At 38.7% G+C, this 21,706-nt stretch overlaps 2 protein-coding genes across 4 annotated transcripts in view; one reads left to right on the plus strand and one right to left on the minus strand.

Annotated features, from left to right (window-relative positions):
- Positions 1-20,714, plus strand: part of LOC100541035 (lysocardiolipin acyltransferase 1-like) — a 34,834-nt gene extending 14,120 nt beyond the window's left edge. Inside the window, exons 4-5 of one of the 2 annotated variants that reach the window (XM_019612577.2) lie at positions 6,467-6,583; positions 20,539-20,714. In XM_019612577.2, the coding sequence (XP_019468122.1) occupies positions 6,467-6,583; positions 20,539-20,699 (278 nt within the window). In that variant the 3' untranslated portion in view covers positions 20,700-20,714. Of the gene's footprint in view, positions 1-6,466; positions 6,584-14,474; positions 15,333-20,538 lie in introns of those variants that run through there. The other variant, XM_019612578.2, reaches the window with a different exon arrangement.
- Positions 1-21,706, minus strand: part of ALK (ALK receptor tyrosine kinase) — a 751,299-nt gene that overhangs the window by 382,080 nt on the left and 347,513 nt on the right. The gene's annotated exons all lie outside the window — the stretch shown is intronic.

Consider the following 21,706-nt stretch of genomic DNA (forward strand, 5'->3'; position numbering starts at 1 on the left):
ATTATTTCTGGTCGGTTAGTCATCTTTTCACTCTGGAGTGCTTGAAGCTTAAAGCTAAATGCACCAAAGGCATTTTACTGTAATTGTTTAAGAAATCAGACTTTCTGAGGACTTGAAGAAAACAAACAACTAGTGCAGCCTACCATTTTGCTCATTGTTTTGTTTTTATTGATGATCTATGTGAGACTCTCCTGGTAATTTTCTACGAAGTAGTCAGAGAACAAAAAAGTTGCTGTATTGTTCTGGGCCTGTTCCGTAGGATCCATTGCCTGTGGATTTGTCTGCATCCCTAAATAAACTGGTTTCTTCTTTACTTCAGTTTTTCCTTTTTCTTGGGTTTCCTTTCACGTGACATTCCCACAAGTCTTTCTTGCTGCTGTTTCTGCAGGAGGCATTATGTGCTGTGGTTCTCCTCACCAGTAGTTGTGTTAACCAGCTGTGCTGAAAGCCCCAACAGACCCACTGCCTGCGGAGTCTGTGCCAGCTTTTCCCATTACTAAGATCTTTATTTCTGGCAGTCCCCCTTTGTTCTGCCATTTGTTTTTCTAAAAACTCCTTTGGGCTTAACTATCTATGAATCTCTATGCCAAACTGCGATTCCACAGACTTTTTTTTTTTTTTCATAAGAAATAGCTTAAAAACCAAACAAAAGTTACAAAGTTCATTGATGCCAAAATGTAGGCAGTTGGGATGTGAAACAATATTTTATCTAGAAGGTAGCATAGTACTGTAGTACTTATCTCCTTTGTAGTAAATGTCATGTAGTAATGCACGAACAATTATTCAGACACACTGGTAGAGTTTAACAGGTAATTATAGTTCGAAAACAGCACAAGCAAGAACTGCTTAATTTTTTGTTAAAATGATAACTGTGAGCCAATATAGCTGTTATGCTCTCTATGCAAACTTCTGATAAACAGATGAATGAGAAATTGTTTAAAAAAGAGACTTTTGGACTACCCATTTCTTCTTTCCCTGTCCGGTGCCAGTGGCATTTGAGAGTACTTGATGCCATAGGAATACGTGTGTGCTTTTATCACAAGCCTGATTAAAGGAAAAGGAAGTACATGATATTCAAATTTTAGTGCTAGTGAAAAAGGAAGAAAAGAATTGAGAGTTGATCAGAAGCAGTTGTATTGAAGTTGTCTGACTTAGCATTCCTGTAGGATGATGAGGGTGATGTATTGTTCTTTTGGGCGATGTCCAGCAAAATGCATCAGCCTGGAAAATGCTAGATGTAAAAGCATGCGAGCTTGTTCTTTTGAGGTGAATTCATGTTGCTTACGTGTTTTTTGGGAAGCACAAACATCCCTCCTTCTTTGGCACAGATTACGGAGCTGTAGTTCCAAATCTTTACATTAGCAAGTGCAGCTCGTTACTGCGTTATGGTTCCCTTCAAATTCTAGAGGTTTTTGTTTTAACTCAAAACTACACCATAAATTATTATGTGATTTTAAAAGATTAGGAGTTTGTTCACTTTTCCTTCTCTGGATTTCATGGATATAAAGCAGTTTTAAGTTCCTGAAGTTTTCTAACTTGAAGACAAAGGAAACAGATTAGCATAACATCTTCCTCCAGTTCACTTCAAATGAGATTCTGAGATATGGTGCTTCTGTGATGCTGCTGACATCTGAGCTTTTCCAGCAGTGATGCAGTTAATGGGACTTCTCCACATAAATTTTGAGATAAGTGGAGGAAAAATTGCATAATTTGACAAGTGCCCTGCAGCAGTGTGTAAAGGCCTCAGGTAAATGGGTCTTCCTGTGCTTGCCACCTGCTCTCCAAGTAGTTGCATGGATCAGCTGAGTGAGACACTGAACAGAAACAAGCACAACTATTAAATGTTACCTTGTGAAATAATTGTTAGCCTATATGATAGGGCTTAAATGAGGATGTAGGAAAAGTTTTATGTTTGTAGATAGCTATTCTAATAGGGGTTACATCTGGCTGACAAAAGATCTGTTTGTGAAAACCAGCATTGTTTGCCATTATTTACCTGTATTATCTGAAGTTCTTTCTTCAACAATTTAGGGTTTGATACAGTCCTAGTTGGGTGTCTCTTAAAGATGCATATAGCACAACCTTACCATGAGAATGAATGCCTTACTGGACATGTATTTCCTTTATGACTTGTACTCCTTTTGAAATCCATATATGAAGTTTTTTCATAAAAATAGATCATTGTACCTATTCCTTCTTATTGGAACCAAGGAGTTAAAATAAAATGCAAAATATAGCTAATAGGAATGATGAGTGAGAACTTAGGAGGTAGATTTACTTTGGCTTAATTCTTAATTGCAGAGGAAAAAAACTGAAATATTTGTTTATAAAAACAATACTTTTGTGTGTGTGTGTGAGTGTGCAAGAGGGAGCATTACCTTTTTCCAGATGATGTGAGTGGCCTTTTGGGACTGTGAAGACCTAGACAAATTCAGTTCCAGTCCCTGCTCCAAGAGCTCCTTTATGCAGCTCGCATTACACTTGCATTTCCCCTTTTTAAGGAAGTGTTTTCATTAACAGGCTTGCAAAGGCATCCTACAGTTTTATTTCTTCTTGCTTTCACCTACAAATACAAGTTTGGCTGCAGAATAATGCATCACCTACACAAGTTCTGTAGTGTTGACTGGTGACTACGGGGTTTTATAGGAGGTGACTGTTGTGTAAATCACTTAGGCTGGAGAGGATATACAATAAATGTATTTTTAATTTCCTGCATCATTTTTTTTAACCTCTAGGTTTCGTGTAATATGGAACATCCAATTTTCTGACTTTTGTTGAACCTTGTAGTAAGCAGATTTGCTCTGACTTTTATTCAGAAGGTTTAAGCATGGGTGTCTCATACAGGGATCGCAAGCAGCAGCACACACCAAGATGCTTGCATCAGATAATGTAGCAGTCAGTGCATTTATGCAGAAATAATACCAAAATAACATACTATTTTCTAAAAAAAACGCCAAGAAAGGCAGAATGGGGAGGAGGAGTGTGATGCTTACTTTTTGGTATACTAGAAGTCTATCCTGCGCTTTCAGGATAGCATCAAGAACCCTTTGACCTCCTTAACTTGCTGTATTAAAATATTGTAGTAATAAGTATAATGCAAAAAAGTCCGTGACTTGATAGATGTTACAAATTGAAGAGGGAAATAGTTCTTCCAGAGGAGAATGATCATCGTGTTAGCTGTGAGTGTCACTAAAATCCCATTACACTAGGCTCATGAAAAGGAGGATGGAACAATCCATTATATAAAACTTACAGTCCAGAGACGAGGGGCACAAACAAATGGAATATCAGGAAATAGCTGACGAGTGTTGGCTGGAGCACCATTGTCCAGCTGTTCACATTTTTTAGAAAGGCATTGTAGTAAATGGAAATTAGGAAGATGCTTTGCAGATGTTTACAGCGAAATCTTTCCAAGTACAAGGAGGTGAGTGCGAGGTTTACTTCAATGCAGTGAGCAGCAGAGGTTCTGACTCTTGTTACAGTGTAAATTAGCTCTTGCTCAGAAAAATAAGCTACCCATTTACTTAATATTTTGTATGTTGTGCAAGTAGAAGTGTTCAGCAAACAGAACTTGTTTTCATGCTGCCCTTTGTAACAGAAGTGCTAGTGAGCAGGCATATAGAGCAGTAGTTTCTGTATGCACACAAATTGTGTGCAGTTTAAGATGCTTAAGGTTTTGATTGTTTGAAACTGCTAAGCTAATGTGGAATTGCGTAGCACTTTTGTATTAAAGCTTTGACCCGACTTGCAGATTTGAAATCTTAATTTGCATATGCAGAAAATGAAGTAGAAACTTAGTGTCTTTTGGAAGAAACAGCACAGTAGCTTAAAAACTCTTGATAAACTATTTTTAAGCACATTACTTGAATCACCACAGAATTTGGAAAAGAGTTTTAGAGCTTTTGACTTGTGTATTTTTTAGAGGAAAACTAGTGGTCATTGTCCTAATAGTACAATGCAGTTATGGCTGTAAGATAGAACGCAGCTTTTCAAATGAGCATTTAATACTTAGGGGATTATTCTTTCCTTCTCTGTCATTCCAAGCTTTGTTTATGACTCATTTTTCAAGTTTTGTCACAACAGAGGCAAGGATCCTACAGGCAAGTTCCCTTCACTGATTCACAATAGTCTGTTTTCAACACTGAAATAGCAGTCTAGCAGTCAAAAATAGGTACTCCAGTCATGAGAGACATAATACATATGCTCAGGGGAAGATGAGTTTAAGTTATGTAGCCAAATGTAATTTTAGAATTTTACACATTCTATAATTTTTACAACACTTTCATAAGATGTAATATTTTTCAAGTATCTGTAGATTTTGACAGCTTGGCAGGAATTAAATCTTTGGCTGTTCTTTCTTGAACCACTTGGCTACTGTGCAGTAGTTATTTCCTTTCCTCCAAGTCACAAGGTCAGGAGATCTTGTGCAGTAAATCTTGAGGAGTAGAGGTCTGTAAGGCATATAGGTGACGTGTTACCTTATACAGGTAACAGTAGGTCACAGTGGAAAAATACCTCATTATACTAATACGATATAGCACTTACTGATAAATAGCTGTTCCAGTGAAAGAGAGACCCACATTTGCTGATAAACAATGAGCTCGTGCAGTTTAGAAATTAGAAAGATGCATACATGCAAAAAAGGCATCTGGTACTACTGTGGTGATTTGTCAACATGTTCTGTTGCCCCTTTATAGGGTGAAATTTTGAGTGTAAGGGAGAGAACTTGCCTATATGTAGCAGTTCTGCTAAATTATTAAGCATTGGTATATGATTTTCCAATAGTTCATCTCTCATCTCTAGTAAGGTTAACTGTGGGCACTTAGAAAAAAGAGCTGTTTCTGCTTGAGAAAGATTATGAATTGCTTAGGCAATGATTTTCTTCCACAGATGTGTGCTAGGATTTCATCTTCTAAAACACCATGTGGGACTCTATAAATACTAGTTATTTAATACGTTAGTTATGTAAAAAGATTTCTTGTTGCCATGGGAACATTGTATGAGTACTTTGCCTTTTGGCCCAAGGTGAGGTGCAGAAATACCCACAGCAAAGGATGAGTGCAGCCCCCAAGGCTGTTGGACTTCTGCTTTCAAGCTGCCTACGTGTGGGAGAGAACAAACTGCTTCTTCTCCACTTGTTTTGAGAAGTTTCCCTGTATCTATCTCTCTCTCCCCTAGTGGGGGCTCTGTTGGCAGTTGGCTCTTAAAACTTTGGTTTGGTTTGCTCTGGGTAGAATTCTTTCTGCCAGAGTTTTCATCTGGTGATGAAGCTGCACCAGTACTTGATATTGTGTTCAGTTTTGGGCCTGTCATTACAAGAAAGACACTGAAGCCCTGGATAGTATCCAAAGCGAAGCTGTGAGGGGTCTGGAGCACAAGTCTTGTGGGGAGCAACTGAGGGAGCTGGGGTTGTCTGGTCTGGGGAAGAGGGGTCTCGGGGAAACCTTATGGCTCTCTACAACTGCCTGAAGGGAGGTTGTGGCAAGATGGGAGTTGGCTCTTCTCCCAGGTAATAGAGATAGGATGAGTGGTAATGGTTTTGAGTTGCTCCAGGGGAGGCTCAGATTGGATAATAGGAAACATTTCTTCTCAAATAGAGTAGTGAGGAACAGGCTGCCCTGGGAGGTGGTGGAGTTGCTGTCCCTGGAGTGTCCCTGGTGTTCAAGAACCATGGAGATGTGGCACTGAGGGACGTAGTGAGTGAACATGGTGGGGATGGGCTGGTGGTTGGAATTAATGATCTTAATGGTGTTTTCCAACCTTCATGATTCTATGAAATCCATGTGTCGTGGGGTTTGGCCTGGTGGCCTTCTAGGTCCTTGTCAGTTCTGTGTCTGGCAGCAAGCACGTGTTGTGATATTGGGCACTAGGTCAGAAAGGTTAAAATGGGGGATGTATGTGTAGAGCAGGGTGATGAATAACACGTACCATATTCAAAATGAAGAACTAGAATACTGCTTCAATGTATTCAATTAACTATTATTTTCTGCTTAATGTTTTCTTTCCAAAATAAGTTTTACGTGGTTAAACTGATATAAAATCAAACCTGCATTACTGTGCATCATGGATTTTTTATTTAAAAAAACGCTAGTGAACTCATTAATACGTTTTACTTTAAAAATGGGTCTTGAAGTGTCTGAAGAATTATTAAATTTCAGTTTCTAGATTTCAAGTTGTATTTGATAAATATGAAGGATTTGCTGAGTATTTTCTTAGAAGAAATGAGCAAGTAGGAAGGCTGTTCTTGCAACAGACATTGCTCTTTATCATTCTGTGACACACACACACACACACACACACACACACACATAACCAGAAGCATCTTGCAGTTGGCCCCCAACTGAAAAGCTGCTGCACGTTTGTGTTGTGTGAATTGTTTTTCTACTTGTTTTCCTGACATATCATGATTATATGTAATTCTACATGTACACTCATAGAAAATTGTGCTTTTTATTGTCTCCTCCAGCCAATACCAAAGCTCGCAGTAATGACTTTGCTGAAAAGAATGGACTTCGAAAATATGAGTATGTCTTACATCCACGGACTACAGGATTCACTTTTGTGGTGGAATGTCTAAGGGAAGGTAATACTGATCTCCATTTCTATGTACGTTTCTGTCTTGAATATACCTACTCTCCCCAGAATGATGGAAGTCAGTCTTCACAAAGCTTGAAGTGTTTCCAGAAATACTTTACATATACTGATTACCAAAAAGGTCTTGCATGCTGTTGTACTTAAAATGATTGTAACATGGATCGATTTGAGAGCGTTGATATGGGATACTGAAGAGGCGTAATGAATGACAACAACATTTTTGCATTTTTTTCAAATACTGTAGCTTGCTTGTCAGTCTACTTCAGGAAAATAGTGGAAAAGATCCCAAGGAATTTCTACCTTATTGTCCGTACCAGTTGTTAACCTTCATGGGGTTGACACTGAACACACAGACATGTATTACTGCCCTCTCTCAAAAGCTTCCACATTCAGCTGTGAAAAAATTGCTGTGTTCAGTGAACATGGGAAATGCTGAGCAACATGCAGATGCAGCAAATCGGCTGCCCAGTGTTGTCAGCTTTTCCAGGCAGTGCTGATTTGGAGAAACTGTGTAAAACATGAGTTATGTTGCTTGGCATGTCAGTGGGTGAGAGAACATGTGGTGCTCGCTTTTTAGCTAGGAATGATCTTCCATTCCTGTATTAATCTGGTGTTAAGAGACTGATTCCGTATTGTCAGGGGAACAGAGTATAAAGATGCGATTGCTTGTTAGAATGAAACATCTGGGGGATGTTTTGGAAATGGGCATTTTGATGAGGTTTCTGCTAGGCTTTAGGCCATTATGGTGTAATCGTTGTAATAATACTGATATGGCAGTGATTCAAATGCAAATGAGTGAATGTTCTCAGGATGTATGAATGTATGATTGAAGAAAATAAACGTGTACAGTAAATGTAAAGTGACTTATTTATAGGCTAGTTCTTCTGGAATAAGCAATTCCAGATCTTTAACACATGTTGGTTATTCTGTCTGCCAAAGGGAGAAGTTTGAGATTATTAAAAAGAATGAGGTCCTGATGGTAGTTTTTTTTTCTTGCTGGAATCCTTGCTTGGATTTTAGAAGCAGAGCTGACTTGCATTTTGCCTGATTCCTACTTGAGCAGAAGCAATAAAAACAGTTAATATTCGATAATTTGTCCAATTGGATATCTTCATAAAGGATTGCATCTGTATGGCCATATATTTATCCAACAGGCTGTGGTGGACATCTTAGATTTTCATATGTCTTGAAAGTTTATTATTCATTTTGCTGTAGTGAAAAATCATACATGAAATTTCAAAACATGTTTTTACTTAAATCTTTTCAACACTAAGTTAACCTAGTGCATCATGGTAATTCTAGCCTGGAATACTTTTTTAGTTAAAGGAACGTTCTCAACCTGGAATGTGATCAACTTAACAAATAATAGATTCTGTAATTACCTCAGAAATGAGCTTCACAGTTGTACAGTCGTTTTCTATTTTTTTTCTCTTGTACTCTTTAATGAAAGATCTATGCAAATTAGATAGATGTTGGGTTATAAAAATGGAAATATTTAAAGGCAATTAGCTAATTTTACACAGCACCAAGCTAAGGAAAAAACCAAAAACATTTCTTGATTTTTTTTTTTAAGCTTTCAAATGCTTTAAGTCCTACTTTTATTTAAGTCAAGCAGATATTATGTGAAATATTAATGTCCCTGTAGCGTTTGGTACATTGCTAGGCATTGTATCCTACATACATGATGACTGTAGGTTATTATGTAGTGTTGTATGTGTGAGAAGGTAGCATTTTCAAATACTAAATTATTACTTCCTCATGCAGGACTTTTTCTATTGTTGCAAGTGTGCTAAATATGGAACATTTGTGTGGAAATATTTTTATGGACAACCAACCTGTAGCTGCTTTACGAGCCATTGCAGAGTATTACATATCTGCACGCCTTCATCATTTTGTATGTGAGATATTGATGTCCGGGTGGATTTTCAGATCCAAAAGGCACATTTGATACCAAACATTATCATGCGGCTCTGGTTTGACTCATTTGTACTATTTTCTTACAATTCCAATTTCTGATACCAGCAATAATTAAAGAAAACCAGGAGAGTTAAGGATAGGGTGTTAACACTGTGTCCGTGTCTCAGGAATGTCACTGTGCTACAGTAGTACCAGTAATCATAAAAACAGTGTAATTTCCTTTTTACTGGTTGTAATGGCCAGCAGAAGATGGTGTATGTGACTTTAAAGCTGAGGAAGGAGTAGTGGAGACTTTAACATCATATTTACATGTTTGGAAGTGTCTTTGTGCGTAGATGACAACCTTATTGCCCTACAGCTCTACTGTGAATACATTCTGGCTCGTGGCTGTTTTCCACTCCCAAAGCTTGAGTGTCTACTTCAGGCCTTTACTCCCAAAATAGGCTGATGAAGTGAGGGGGAAAAATGTCATTAGTAGTTTAACTGCATTTTGAATGTTGAAAGAAACTGTAATTATGCAAGAACACTGATTAATATGCATCACGAGCTATAGCATGAAAGAATTACCTGTTATTACATAAAATAAGTGACCCATCTGAATAGGAAATGAAAAAATAACCTTCAGCTAACTACATTGCTTGTATCTCTATGAGAGAGTTTCTTCCTGGAGGAGGCACTATCTGCATGCTGACTGTGTAATCCTAGCAGTTACCAGTCCTTGGCTTTCCGTAGGTATCACAACCTCCTGAACCACCTGAATGGATTTTTGCCAGTGATGACCAGCACACAAATTCCTGTGACCACCTTCTCGCTCTTCTATGGTCATTAGTTCAACTACTTGATCTCTTTTGCCCAGAGATGCTGCTAAGTCATTTCTAAGAGTAAAGAAACTTAAAAAATAATAATAATAATAATAATAATCTATTTAGCCTCCACCAAACAGGCTGGCAATAAAAATAGTTCAGGCAGTACATTTCTTCCTTGGCTTTTGACTCCCTCTTTTTCATTTATTTGCTTCCCCCCACCCCACCGTATCCTAGCTCTCTGTGAGTGGTAGTGCTTACCTCCCTGCACTAAATCTTTTAAACAGAAACCCGGGTAAAAGCTGACTGCGTTTTCCTTTGATTGTGCTCAGGTGCCACAGTAGTGAAAATATGTGCAGGTAATGATCATACTACAGGTTTTCACTGATATAAACCAAAGAGCAGCTCAAGAGTGAGCACAGATGATGAACGTGCTTAAGATGGGTAAGTAATAATGTACTGAGTAGAGCAAGGACTACAGTTGTTGCTGTTTTTTAAGCAAGAGAAAGACATAATTTTGATTCAGCATTGATATTTTTTTTTGTGTGGGGGGGGTGAAAGTGTGTTCCTTTGGCTCAATAGTAAATTTAAATAGGATGCTTTAGTATGGCGTTGTTTGTGTGTGGTAAGAGGAAATGCTGTATGAACATGTGAAGATGAAAAGACCACGTGGTTGTTGCATAAGGGCAGCTTGCCACCTGATAGTGCAGTATAGGAGTGTGTTACCTGAAGATGTGGGAGGTGAATAAGAGAGGAAAAGAAATTTCAGTAAGGACTACTAAAAATGGACAGACATTAAATACACCTAGGCTAAATATAGATTAATAAAATATACATTTTTCACCTGTGTAAGATGCTCCTTCATGGGAATAGTTATTGAATTTCTATTTGCAGGTTCATGAGCTACTTCATTAATCTTTACTGATGCACGTTGCTCAGAATAGTGCCAGCGTCTTTTTCCTTCTGTGCTTTTCTGTCCTTTGTCTATCAAAATACTTAAATCTTATGAACTCACTGAATTCTACACTTTGTCAGCACTGAAGCCCATTAGGTTGGTTGTCATGGCAGCCAGAGGAATTATTCTGTGGAAGACCAAAACTTGTTTGACCAAAATGACTTCTGCAATCCCATATACTTTATTCACATCAGCTTAGTTGGCTATTGATAGAAAGCAAAGAGAAATTAAATAGTTGATTTGCTACTTTCCAACTCCTTTCACAGGATTAAGTATCATTTGTCTTGCCTTAGCTGTTATGAATCTTAGTTTCAATGAGCACCTGGTGAAAAATTATTAGTGCTTTCCACTGTATTTCCTTGGATAACAAAGGGGAGCATTTTTGGAAAGTCAGTCTCAGCATATTTTGATATGAATAAGCAGTGAAAAATGAACTCTATACACCAAAATGAAGATTGGTCCTTATTTTAGATAATAAAATAATTAATTGTTATATACCACTCTTTAACCGTCCTTTTAATTCGTATCAGATCCTTTCAAGCTTGAGTCTTGGAATAGATGCCATGTGTGGAGTCATTTTTGGCAGAGCTCAGCTTAATAGAAATCATCCCCTTTTATAACCTGTGCAATCTTGAAAATGACAGAAATAAGCAGGAATTTAAATAAGACATTTATAAAGCATTCCTTTAGCAAAGTTAATGAAAAACATTTCTGGTTTATATAATGCCCTTGACGATCTGGTTTGTCAGAGATCAGAGATCCTCCTCTGAAAGGTCAGGAAGTTACCCAGAAATTGAGTGTAGGTTTCAGACCTCGTTGCATTTGAAAAAGTTTTCCTGAAGTGCCAAATGACACTGAACGTTCACATGGCTTGAATGTTCACTTTCAAAAGGGTGGGAAATAGTCCCAGCTGATTTGATTCAACATGGAATGAATTCATTGGATTACACATTATCTTGACATAATATCAGCAGCTGAAGTCAAATAATCTGTCAGGAGAAAATAGTCGTGGATAAATGTTTTCTTAAAATTGCTTCTTGGCTTTGAAGTATTTTCACAGGACTGTATAAACGGTACATGTGAAGACAGAACTAAGGTTTTAAAGCATCATTAGAAGACTGTTCATAGTCTTGGAGGCAGTAATTTCTGTCAACACTAAGTTTGAACTGACCTCTTTTTGACACTTTCTATATATCCATCACCAGCCTTTAATACCTGGATACATTGGGCTGTGTGTTCCTGTAACAGGGTTCACATTTCACTGCTTTCACAGTATGGCAGAGTCAGAAGTATTTGGATTATTACAGTACTTCATTCAGCTTCAAATTTATTTTTGGGTCATAAATTAGCCAACAGAAGAGAATACTGCAGAAAAGAGCTGCCAACTTCAGAATCCAAAAATAGAAAAAGAGAAAAATTTAATATGCTTGCCTTCATTGTGTATTCTTAGTGACAGAAATAAGCAGCAATTTGCATCTTTTTTTCTATTATTCATTCAAAATTGATAGTTTTGCCCCAAAGTAAATGTTTATACACACAGTCATAAATCGGTCTATCTGCTGTTGTTTAAATCTGCGTTGTACAGTGCTACAGCATTTCAGTAATTGCAGATATCCCAGTGTATTTCATTGCTAGGGCAGGAAAATTGTATTCAGGTATTCAGTACAGCCAAGCAATTACACAGCAAATTGGCATCCAGATGTTCTTGCTTTGCACAGAGCATACAGGAAGCTAGCACAGAAATCCCTACATCTCTTAGGACTGCTGTGGTGATTCTGGAGTTGTTACATGATGCTTAAGTTTGATGTATTTGTGTAAATGGTGTTTGAAGACAGGACTCCCAGTTTAGTTATTCATTAATGTGACCCTCCAACCTGAAGGAGGTGATGTATGTTGTATCTCCCAGGGCTGCTTCTCTGTGTGGGTGAAATGTTGATGGGTGTTGGTACTGTGCTAAAGCCAAAGGCTTGCCTTCTGTTTTAGGTGCTGCTTCCAGTCTCTGCTCTTAGAGCTTACAAGATGGGTGTCATTCATGCTTCCAAATGTAAATCAAATACTAAGCTCTAGGTGCGTTAAATTTTTGTGGGTTTTTTAATGGGAAAATTGAAACAGGTGTAAAAAAGCAAGCCTGTAATAATTCTCTTGATTGACTGAGCAGCTCGGGCTGTTTAGAGTTAGGGAGTGTGTGGCTGAAGGTATTAAGTATACTGCTTCCTACTTTGCTGCACAAAGTTTTTCACCTATACATTGAGTGCAGCAGACAGAAGTGATAACAGAAGCATCTGCCGAGTTACCTTCAGAGGAAGCAGGGATCAGCAGTGTCCAGGTTTGTGCCCACTTTGTGTTCTGCGTAACAGGGATGCAGAGCATGAAAGGGCCTCCTGTCACATTGCAGTAAGGGCCAAGTCTGTTGTTTTAGTGAAAACTAGCCTCCCTTTTTGCAGCTGCACACACGTACGACTCCCAGAATATGTGGGACTGCTACCAAAACCTGTATGGGTTTTGTGAGCTTGCACACTGAGTAGCACTACAGCCTCTCTGAGCAGCGCTGACATGTTTGCCATAGTTGTTCTGTGCATGTGTGAACTGAAACCACTCTGTTCTGAGAGCAGGAAAGTGTAAGTGCAAGTCCTCAGTCACCTAATTTCACCTGTATGTCCATAGGATTACAGATCAAACAGCAACACTAAATAGTCATTCCTCGATGCCTGGAAATCGTTTCTCCCTGGCTTGTTTTGCTCTGTGTATGTCTGCCTCCCAGAGTCATCTTACAGATAAGACCAGTACTTAGAAATTGCAGAACTATTGTGAAAGTACTCGTAGCATTCCTTTAGCTGAAAATAAGCTTTAATGTTTGCTGTTACAATTGAAAACGTGTTTTCATAAGAATTGGAAGCTGTGCAGTAAATAGCATAGCCTCAGATACAGAAAAATATCTATAAATTGAAGACTGCCTGTCTTTTGTGCCTTCTGTGTTTTGCTAGAAATTTCGTAACAAATTAGTTAATGAAGGCAATCAAGGACCTTGTTCACAAATGCACTTTTTATCACTAGGGATGTCTGTGAAATTCAGTAATGCAGAAAATACAGGGCAGGCTGTTATTCTTCTTTACATGTCCTGACAGTCTTTGTCATTTGCAACATGGAAGAGAGGGCAGCTTGACTTCTTCCAGAATTGTCTGTCGATGATTATAATGTCTTGCAAACTTCTGTATGTGCACACGTTGATGTACTTCTCACAGTGAGCACCAGCTTTCTGTCAGATTTTCTGCCCTCTGTTACACACTGAAGTCTTTGTTCCTCTCTCTTCTTTCTTGTATTCCTGGAGCGGTATTCACCTCACCTGTGTGGCAGACAGCCCATTCTCTCAGTCATCCTCAGAAGGAGTTGGTTTTTTCCAAGCTGTGCTCTTCTCTCAGATGCCATTCTTTCCATCCTCCGTTGCTTTTGAGAATTAAGTGCAGCATTTCACTGCAGTATTTTCAATAGATTCGTGTCAGAGTCGTTATCTGTGGGTTTGCAGCTTGGCAAATTTTTGTTACCTGCACATCCCTGCAGCTAATTGGAAATATTTCAGGTTTTATGACCCTGAGCCTATCAAGACCCATCAACTGCAGTAATCTTCTTAAACTCTCTTACATGTGAGTCGTGGCTTGTGACAAGCAGATATACCATGTGGCAGATCGTTTTCATTTATGTCCTCACAGGTTATTAGTAGTTGCTGTAGAAACCATATTAAAAAGTTATTATTTGCCAGCAGTTAACCCACAGTGGTTTTAGAGATTTCCAACGTTTTCCCTTACCTTGGAAAACACAGTATCTGTGGTAACTATGTGTAATGTTTAATGTATGTGAACATTTTAATTTCTCCAGCTGCAGGCATGGAATAATGTCAGCCCCTCACATCGCATGCATAGAAATGAAGCTCTTGCTTGTCCATAGATCAGAAAAAAATGACTAAGTACAGACTAAATCTCTTCAGAATTAAACACGTTCTTGATGTTCTTTATCTAATGTTTGTCATCTTTTCAGGATGCTCTAATGAAAGGTTATTCTGGTTATTAATGCTTTTTAGCAGGAGGACTGAACATGTGAAGCAAGGTGTATCTGCTGGCCTAGTCAGCATCTTTCTGGGTATAGGTTACAAAAGGTCAGTCATCTGCTTGGAGCATTTAATTGGTGATTTGTTTTTTTTTTCCCTCTAGCATCCGTCACAGCAGTACAGTAAGGTCAGTGCAGTGCCTTGACATACTTCTGATGCTCCACTGAGTCTGCACAAAACAAAAACCAGTCCCTCTTGTGGCTTTGTGCACAGTATCCTTTTGACTGGCTTGATGCTGAGAAAGCATACTGAATGCTTTAAGAATCATCAAGTGGTTTTGGTTTTTGTGTCAGAATACTGAATGTTTTGGTTGTGTTCAAAGACTTATGGCGGTAGGACAGACAATAGGTGAGCCTCAGATGAAGGTCAGGTTTATTAGTTACTACTTGTTTTTGTCAGTTCATGACCTGTAATTTTGTAGATGATGTTGGTTGGATTAGTAGCATACTTAATTATTGCTGAAGTTGAAATTAATTCCTCTAAAATAGACAAGTATAATAATTACCTATTTATTTCACATGGCCTTACCAGATGCTGCACATACCATATCCATTTCTCAGCTCTGTTTATTAGTAAGACAAATACCACCTTCAAGCAGTCTTGAGTGCATACTTTTCCAGGACAAAATACTGCTTTAGTTTTACTTAGGAGATGATGTTTCCTGATGTGTTATATTAGAAAAATAGCAGCATCTACAGGCTGAATAGACTAATCCCAAATCAGTGTTCCATTGTAGTGGAGATTCTCAGTCATGTTTAATGGATTCCCCACTCTTCCACTTTTTGCAGATGCTGGCTCTTTTCACTTCCAGCTGCATTAAAGTTGCTGCAAATGTATTTTGTGTATTTCTGTTATCACATTTCTATATGAGTAATTGCTGGCAGGGGAGAAGATTCACTTGGAGTCACTTCAGTTACTGAAAATGCTGGAATCCTTACACTGTTGATACATTCACCAAATCTGTAAGATAGTAATAAAATTTTAAATCTCCTCTAGTTATGGAATTTGCTGCTTATATGTTGTTAAACTACAGCAGATTTTATTCTTTCATTCTTCTCTGCTGTTGCAGCTTCAGCTCCTTCCTTTTGCTCTCCTCCCAGTCCCCTGTCACTATTTTGAGGGTATACAAAAATTAGCCCAGTATCTTACTTCTCCAGGCTGACTCGTATCCCTGAGTTTGGCAGTCATTTGTAAGGCTCTACTCCAGAGACAGAGAGCAGTGCCACATTCATAAGCTCTGGATGTTGCTATGGTACTGATACTGAAAACTGGAAAACATAAGAGGGCAGAGGAGCTTGGGAAAAATTGTAGTAGAGTATAAATGCTTTTTAAAATAGATTTTTATCAAAACACAAACTTCAGCATAAACTCAACTCTCCACTTCATTCATCACCTTGTATGTAATCTGAAATAGTGCTGTCTTTTGAAACCTATTTTGTCGACCTTTTCCAGAACTGCAGGATTCCAGAGGGCATTGCTGTCGGTGTTCTCACCAAACATTGGTAGATATAGGAAGGGTTTCCCTGTAACGTGTCTGTTCTGTGCCTGTTATTTGAAGAACTATACAACGTATATAGTTCAGCTAATTCACAGTTATAATATAGGCTGATTCAAGTGAGAATGGATTTTCCCATCATTTCATCTTCCTGTGGAACGGCTGCCATCTGAGAACTGCAGAACCGTGTTTGATATACATTCTCTGTAGCGATCTTTCTCCCCAGTCCCATTTCATACTGTTAAAAGCTAGTTCTTATGTCTTAGAAAAAGCCTCTCTGAAATGCCTACTAGCTGCATTTAGACAGATGCAAGTCTTTGGTTTTGTTTGCATTGCTGGTCGCTGTTGACCTTGCAATACAGCAATAAAAGTGAGTGCTCTTAGTTGTTATAAAGCACTTGCAGAAGCAGGGACCTGAGCATCCTTCTGGTTGGCTTGCTCTGATAACCAGTCCTTCATTGCTCTGAAAGGAGCTGGCCTGTCCTGATGGTTTAAGGCATTACATAGACAATAAGCACATCTATTAGGAGGAAAGCATAACATGCACAATAAATAAAAAGAGAGACATTTTTCAGAAATGCTTCAGACGCTTTGGAATTTGTGAGCAATGGTGCGTTTGTGTTGCCTGGAAGTTGCTATGGGTACTGATGTTGAAAAGCCAAACAGACAGAGAGCAGACCTTAGGGACATAAGTCCCATTTAAAATCCTATAAGAATGACTGTTCGTTAAATCTGCTTGGATGCTTTTAAAAAAGTTTCCCTCAAAAGGATTGTTAGCCTAAGTGCTCTCCAGGTTCATCCTGTCAGCAGCACTGCTGTGATTTAACCAGTCCTTTTTTTTCTGTCTTTACTTACCCAAAAAAGTATTCCTTCCAAAAGATCTGAAAGCTCCTTGGCTTCCTCTGTGAACTCTTCACTTTGCTCTTCTTGCAGCACGGATCAGAGAATTAAATGAAACGTATGCTCAGCAGCTATGTGGCTTCTTCCCATTCTTCACATATCTTTTCAGACTGTGTTTTGTTGAAGCTGAGATTTTGTTCTGGTGTGTCTGAAACAACCATTCACACAGGTACATTAGTATTGAAGCAGGTAACAGTGAAGCTGCAGCTACTGCAAGTAGTGCATTCTGCATGTCCACAGTTTTGCAGATATTAAACAAACCTGTTAACAATGCCGAGAAACCACGGAGGTTTATTAGGATTTCTGCTACCTGTGGTGCTAATGAACTCAGTAAACATCACACACTAAGATGTGCACACAAGCATGCAGTCAAATTTAAAATATATATACACAATTCCTGATTTATAGTAGCACTGCTGTACATTAGGAGAGAACATTTTGAAGGCTTACTCACCTCCTTGCAGGGATGAATTGTCTTGACTTACAGTCTCATGCCTTTCAGTGTTGTCTGACACATTTTGTAATCAACCAGCGGCATATTCTTTTTCATGTCGTTTTGTTTGTATAGCAGTGAACAGTACAGAACTCATGAAAATAAAACAGACAAATGCTGATAGAATATAATGAGTCTGTGGCTTGCATGGCATATTCTGTGTGTAAGATAGACTATATCGTGTACATATAAAACTGTACACATAGAGAGATGTATGTGTGTGTGTATATATATATATAGGGGTTTTGGTAGCTATTTTCTGTCTTATTTGGCTAACTGCCTAGGATGAAGATTGCATTTTAAAATCTTGTTCGTACAGCGCTGTTTCTTACTCTTTGTGATTTTATGCAGTAAGAACCTATCTGAGCTGACTTGAAAGCTCCATCACAATATCAGGGCAGCTTTACACTCGAAGCAAAAAGACTGTGCTAATGAAGCTAATGTAGATTTCAACTAGCCCAGAATGTGAACAAAGTGAAGTCACTCCATCTGCAAAATATCCTGGGTGTCCTAAGCCAGGATGTCAGAGCTGTTTTCCAGAAAGAGTTTCACTGACTTCTTGCTCCTTTGCTTCTTCATAGCTGACAGAGGAACTCGGTAGGTGTATATGACTTGAAAAAATTCCAGGATTCACTATCTGGATGATCTGTCCTGACCTACAAGTCAAATGGCCTCATAAGGCATTGCAGAGTAAAACAGAAGTGTTGAATGCTTAGATTGCATAACAAAATGCCCAGAAACAGGAATTTCAATAAGTGAGATTGAATGCAGCCCTCTTGTGGTGTGTGCTTTTGAGTGAGAGAGCACGCATTCTTTTGCCAGCCTGGTAATTGCATTATTTTAGTAGAAAAGTTGTGGCAATTTCAAAAGGATGGAAGTTCTGGAGACAGCTGAAAGAAGCAAGAGGGTTTTGAGGATGTATACTGTGGCAGGCGATTCTCAAATCCAGATCTTATAAATGTAATATGTTTCATATCTACATGTAATCCAGAGTAAACTTAGAGAAGCGGTGCTGTATTAGATGGGATATTTGAATAGGTTACATAACAAGCATTGCCCATCTCTCAAATTTCATCTTCTAAAAAAATACACAGTTCCAATTTTTAAGTGGTATGTTTTTTCAGTGACTTTTCTAAATGGCACTTCTACTTTATGGAACAGAAACATCATGTCATTTTCTCCATGGAATTTGCAATGCATTTCTGGTGTGGAGGAAATAAAAGAGCAGTTATCGTGAAAAGGATCATCAGCATAGTTGTAATCCCAGAAGTACAACACAAAAATTTTTCTCTTAGAAAAATAAATGCAGTAACAAGTGAATTATAAACAAGTAAGAACATGAGCAATATGCTGGTCAGTTTTTTGTCACAAGACAAAAGCTATTGAAAACTGCATGTAAAGTATATTTTGCCAGATATTCAACACGTGCTGTAGCTAAAATGGAAAGTTCTGTAGAGCCGAAGGATAACACTAAGTGAATTGGCATTTGCACTTAGTTTTCCAGTGGTTTGGTGGTATTAACAATGCAGCAGAAGGACAGGATATCCTTCAACTAAGTCAGTGTGAAAAAGGGGTTGCATTGGCATTCCAGTGAACTCTGAGAACTGGGTGCTTACTCATTAGAAAAAAAAAATCTATGGGGAAGCAAATTTCATGTTTGAAAATGTTCTTTCAATTTCAGAAAACATCCAAATGTGACTGATCAGAAATTGTTTTCATGCATAGTGTAGGTATAAAATATCTTTTTAGGATGCCATTATAATTCATCAGATGCTATATTCAGCAGGATTTACTATACAGCAGGATGTTCAGAACCAAATAAATACAGCTGAGAGTCTGGTTAAACAGGAATAAGCCAGAAGAGTTAATTAAAGTTACAAGAGAAATAAGATGCTAACATAGATTCAGATAAATTGTTCTTTCTGTTGTATTTCTACGATAGTCTACGCTAGTTAAAACCAAAGACCTGTTAACCAGCATGCTTATGTACCTGTGGCCATGTTTAGATGAAGATCACAAATATTCTGATTTATCACCCAAGATAAAATGAGAGGTGTGGAGGACGTGGTGCTTATCAGTGGAACCTTGGAGTTGAGAGAGGTTAATTGGAAGCTATGAGGTGCAAGTTAATAAATGGGTAGATCAGAAAGCAGTATGCCTTGTTATAATTTTTGTCACTGCAGACATCAGAGCACTTGTGTTATCAGAACAGTCAAATTAGTCCAGCCTTCAAAACAGAGTGTGCAGTTCTGCTGAAATGGAAGGTGACCATCTGGCAGCCTACAGTAATTTTAGAACTCACTGACTTTAGTGGTGTACCCTATCCAGAGCTCTGTGCTTAGATTCCAGCTTGATGTCCAGCTACATCTTTATCAGCCTACAATTCTAGGTGAATTACTGTTTGCAGTATTACACAATAGCTCAGGATCATCCAAATTCGTAGTATTTTTCACTTTTGTGACTTTTTTGAAGGATTTTCTTATACACATCTCTGCAGTAAGCATTCAAAATGCACTTTCATTTCCTCCTTCACTAGATTATTGCAGTTTTATCCTCTGTGTGCCATGCTAGAAATGGTCTTAGAAGAGTGTTGTAAGTTGCCTCACCAATTCTCTGGAAGCTAAAGTCAGTTCTTTAGGTTTCTTTTCTGCCATGACACTCTATCTTTGTTTTTGTTTTCATCTGGGTGTGGAAGGAGGAAGCTTTCAATTCTGAGTTCAAGAGAAAAAGAAGTTTATGAAGGCTTGGAATCTTGTCTTTTGGGCATTTCTTCCATGTCTGTCTCTCCTTCATGCACTTTCTGCATTTGAAGGTGTCTTAGTGACCCTTCTGCCAATTCCTTCAGTACCCTTGGGTTGATCCTGTCTGGCCCCATAGATCTATGTATGTTCAATGATGTATTATGTCACCAACCATTTCACCTTGGATTATTCTCTCTGTCTTCCAGCTCAGCAGGCTGAGTACCCTGGGAACAATTAGTGTTACTAATAAAGACTGAGGCAAAGGCATTAAGTTCCTCAGCCTTTTTCTCATCTCTCAGCATTATGTTTCCATCCTGCATGCCATGAAGGGTGGAGCTTCTCCATAGTCCTCCTTTTGTCATTTGCATATTTATGAAACCATTTTAAATGGTCTTCTACTGCAGTAGGCAAGTTAAGTTCTAGCTGGGCTTTGGCCCATCTAATTTCCTCCTTGCAAAACCTCAGAACATATTCATGGGTGTTCTTTGCTGTTTGCCCCTTCTTCCAAAGGTCGTTTACTCTCTTTTCTTTCCCCCAGTTCCAGAAGAAGCTGTCTGTTCAGCCAGCTTGTCATCATCTCTGCCTGCTTGTCTTTTGGCACATAGGAATGACCTGCTCCTTGAATATCCGGCCTTACTGGACTCCTTTGCCCTTTGGAGCTTCCTCTCAAGCAAGAGACTCTGTCAGCCAAGTCTCTAAATAGACCAAAATCTGCCTTTTGGAAATCCACAGTGGCTGTTCTGCTGGCCACCCTCCTTGTTTCACCAGGGATTGAGGACTCTTACCATCTCATGGTCTCAATGCCTTTATCTTAGCAGTATTTCCGGCTCAGCATTGCTGAGCGCTTTCTTACTTGGCTGCTTTGCCCACCAGATATATCTGGATCCTTCTTTTGTCCTTCATTGTTCAGAAGAAATTATACAACCTCATATTTCAAGCCTATGGAGCATTTCTATTGAAACTCAATCAGCAAAAATGCAAGTGAGGTTGGTTGAGTTCAGTAGTTTCCTGTTGTTTACCAACAGAGGACGGTCAAGATTACACAGCAGAGCCAGTTTGGAATTGCTGTTTTGTATTTAATAAATAACCATGAATAATAATGCCCCGACTGCCAAACGTGCAGCCTGGATGACATCGGGCCAGCTGGTGGCTCTCAAAGCAGTTTGTTTCTAACGGGCTGTGGGCTCAAATGATCACGTCTGTCAGATCTGAAGGCAAGTCAGTGCTGAGTTGCCAGAGGAATTGTGAGGGACAGAAAAATCTGTACCAGAACTCTGAAGGGCATGCTGTGTGGAGTGCAGAGAGCTGGGATAATGGGCCCTGGCTGTGCGTGCTGCTGTAGCTTTGGCATAAATTTCTGTTTGGACTTGAAAGTAAATGGCTGTAACGCCAAGTCTAGAATGGAAATATAAATTAATCCCCATTGGCAAAAAAAAAAAAAAAAAAAAGACTATCCAACAGATAGTCATCTTGCCAGCCAAAGATGAGTTTTGATCCCAAGCGTGCAGCCGGAGAGCAGCAGAAATGAGCAGCACTTAACCACAAAGCTGTAAACTTCTAGTATCTTAACAGGGGCAGAAATGGTAAAGTTGTTGCTATCAAACCTGTGCCCTGGCTTTCTGGCTGTTGCACTATCTCAGTACTGCTTTATCTTAGTGTGTGAAGAATAGAAATATACAGGCTTGTAGGTTTTTTTTTTTTTTTTT

The sequence above is a fragment of the Meleagris gallopavo genome, chromosome 2 (assembly GCF_000146605.3).
Source record: "Meleagris gallopavo isolate NT-WF06-2002-E0010 breed Aviagen turkey brand Nicholas breeding stock chromosome 2, Turkey_5.1, whole genome shotgun sequence".
NCBI classification, from domain to species: domain Eukaryota; kingdom Metazoa; phylum Chordata; class Aves; order Galliformes; family Phasianidae; genus Meleagris; species Meleagris gallopavo.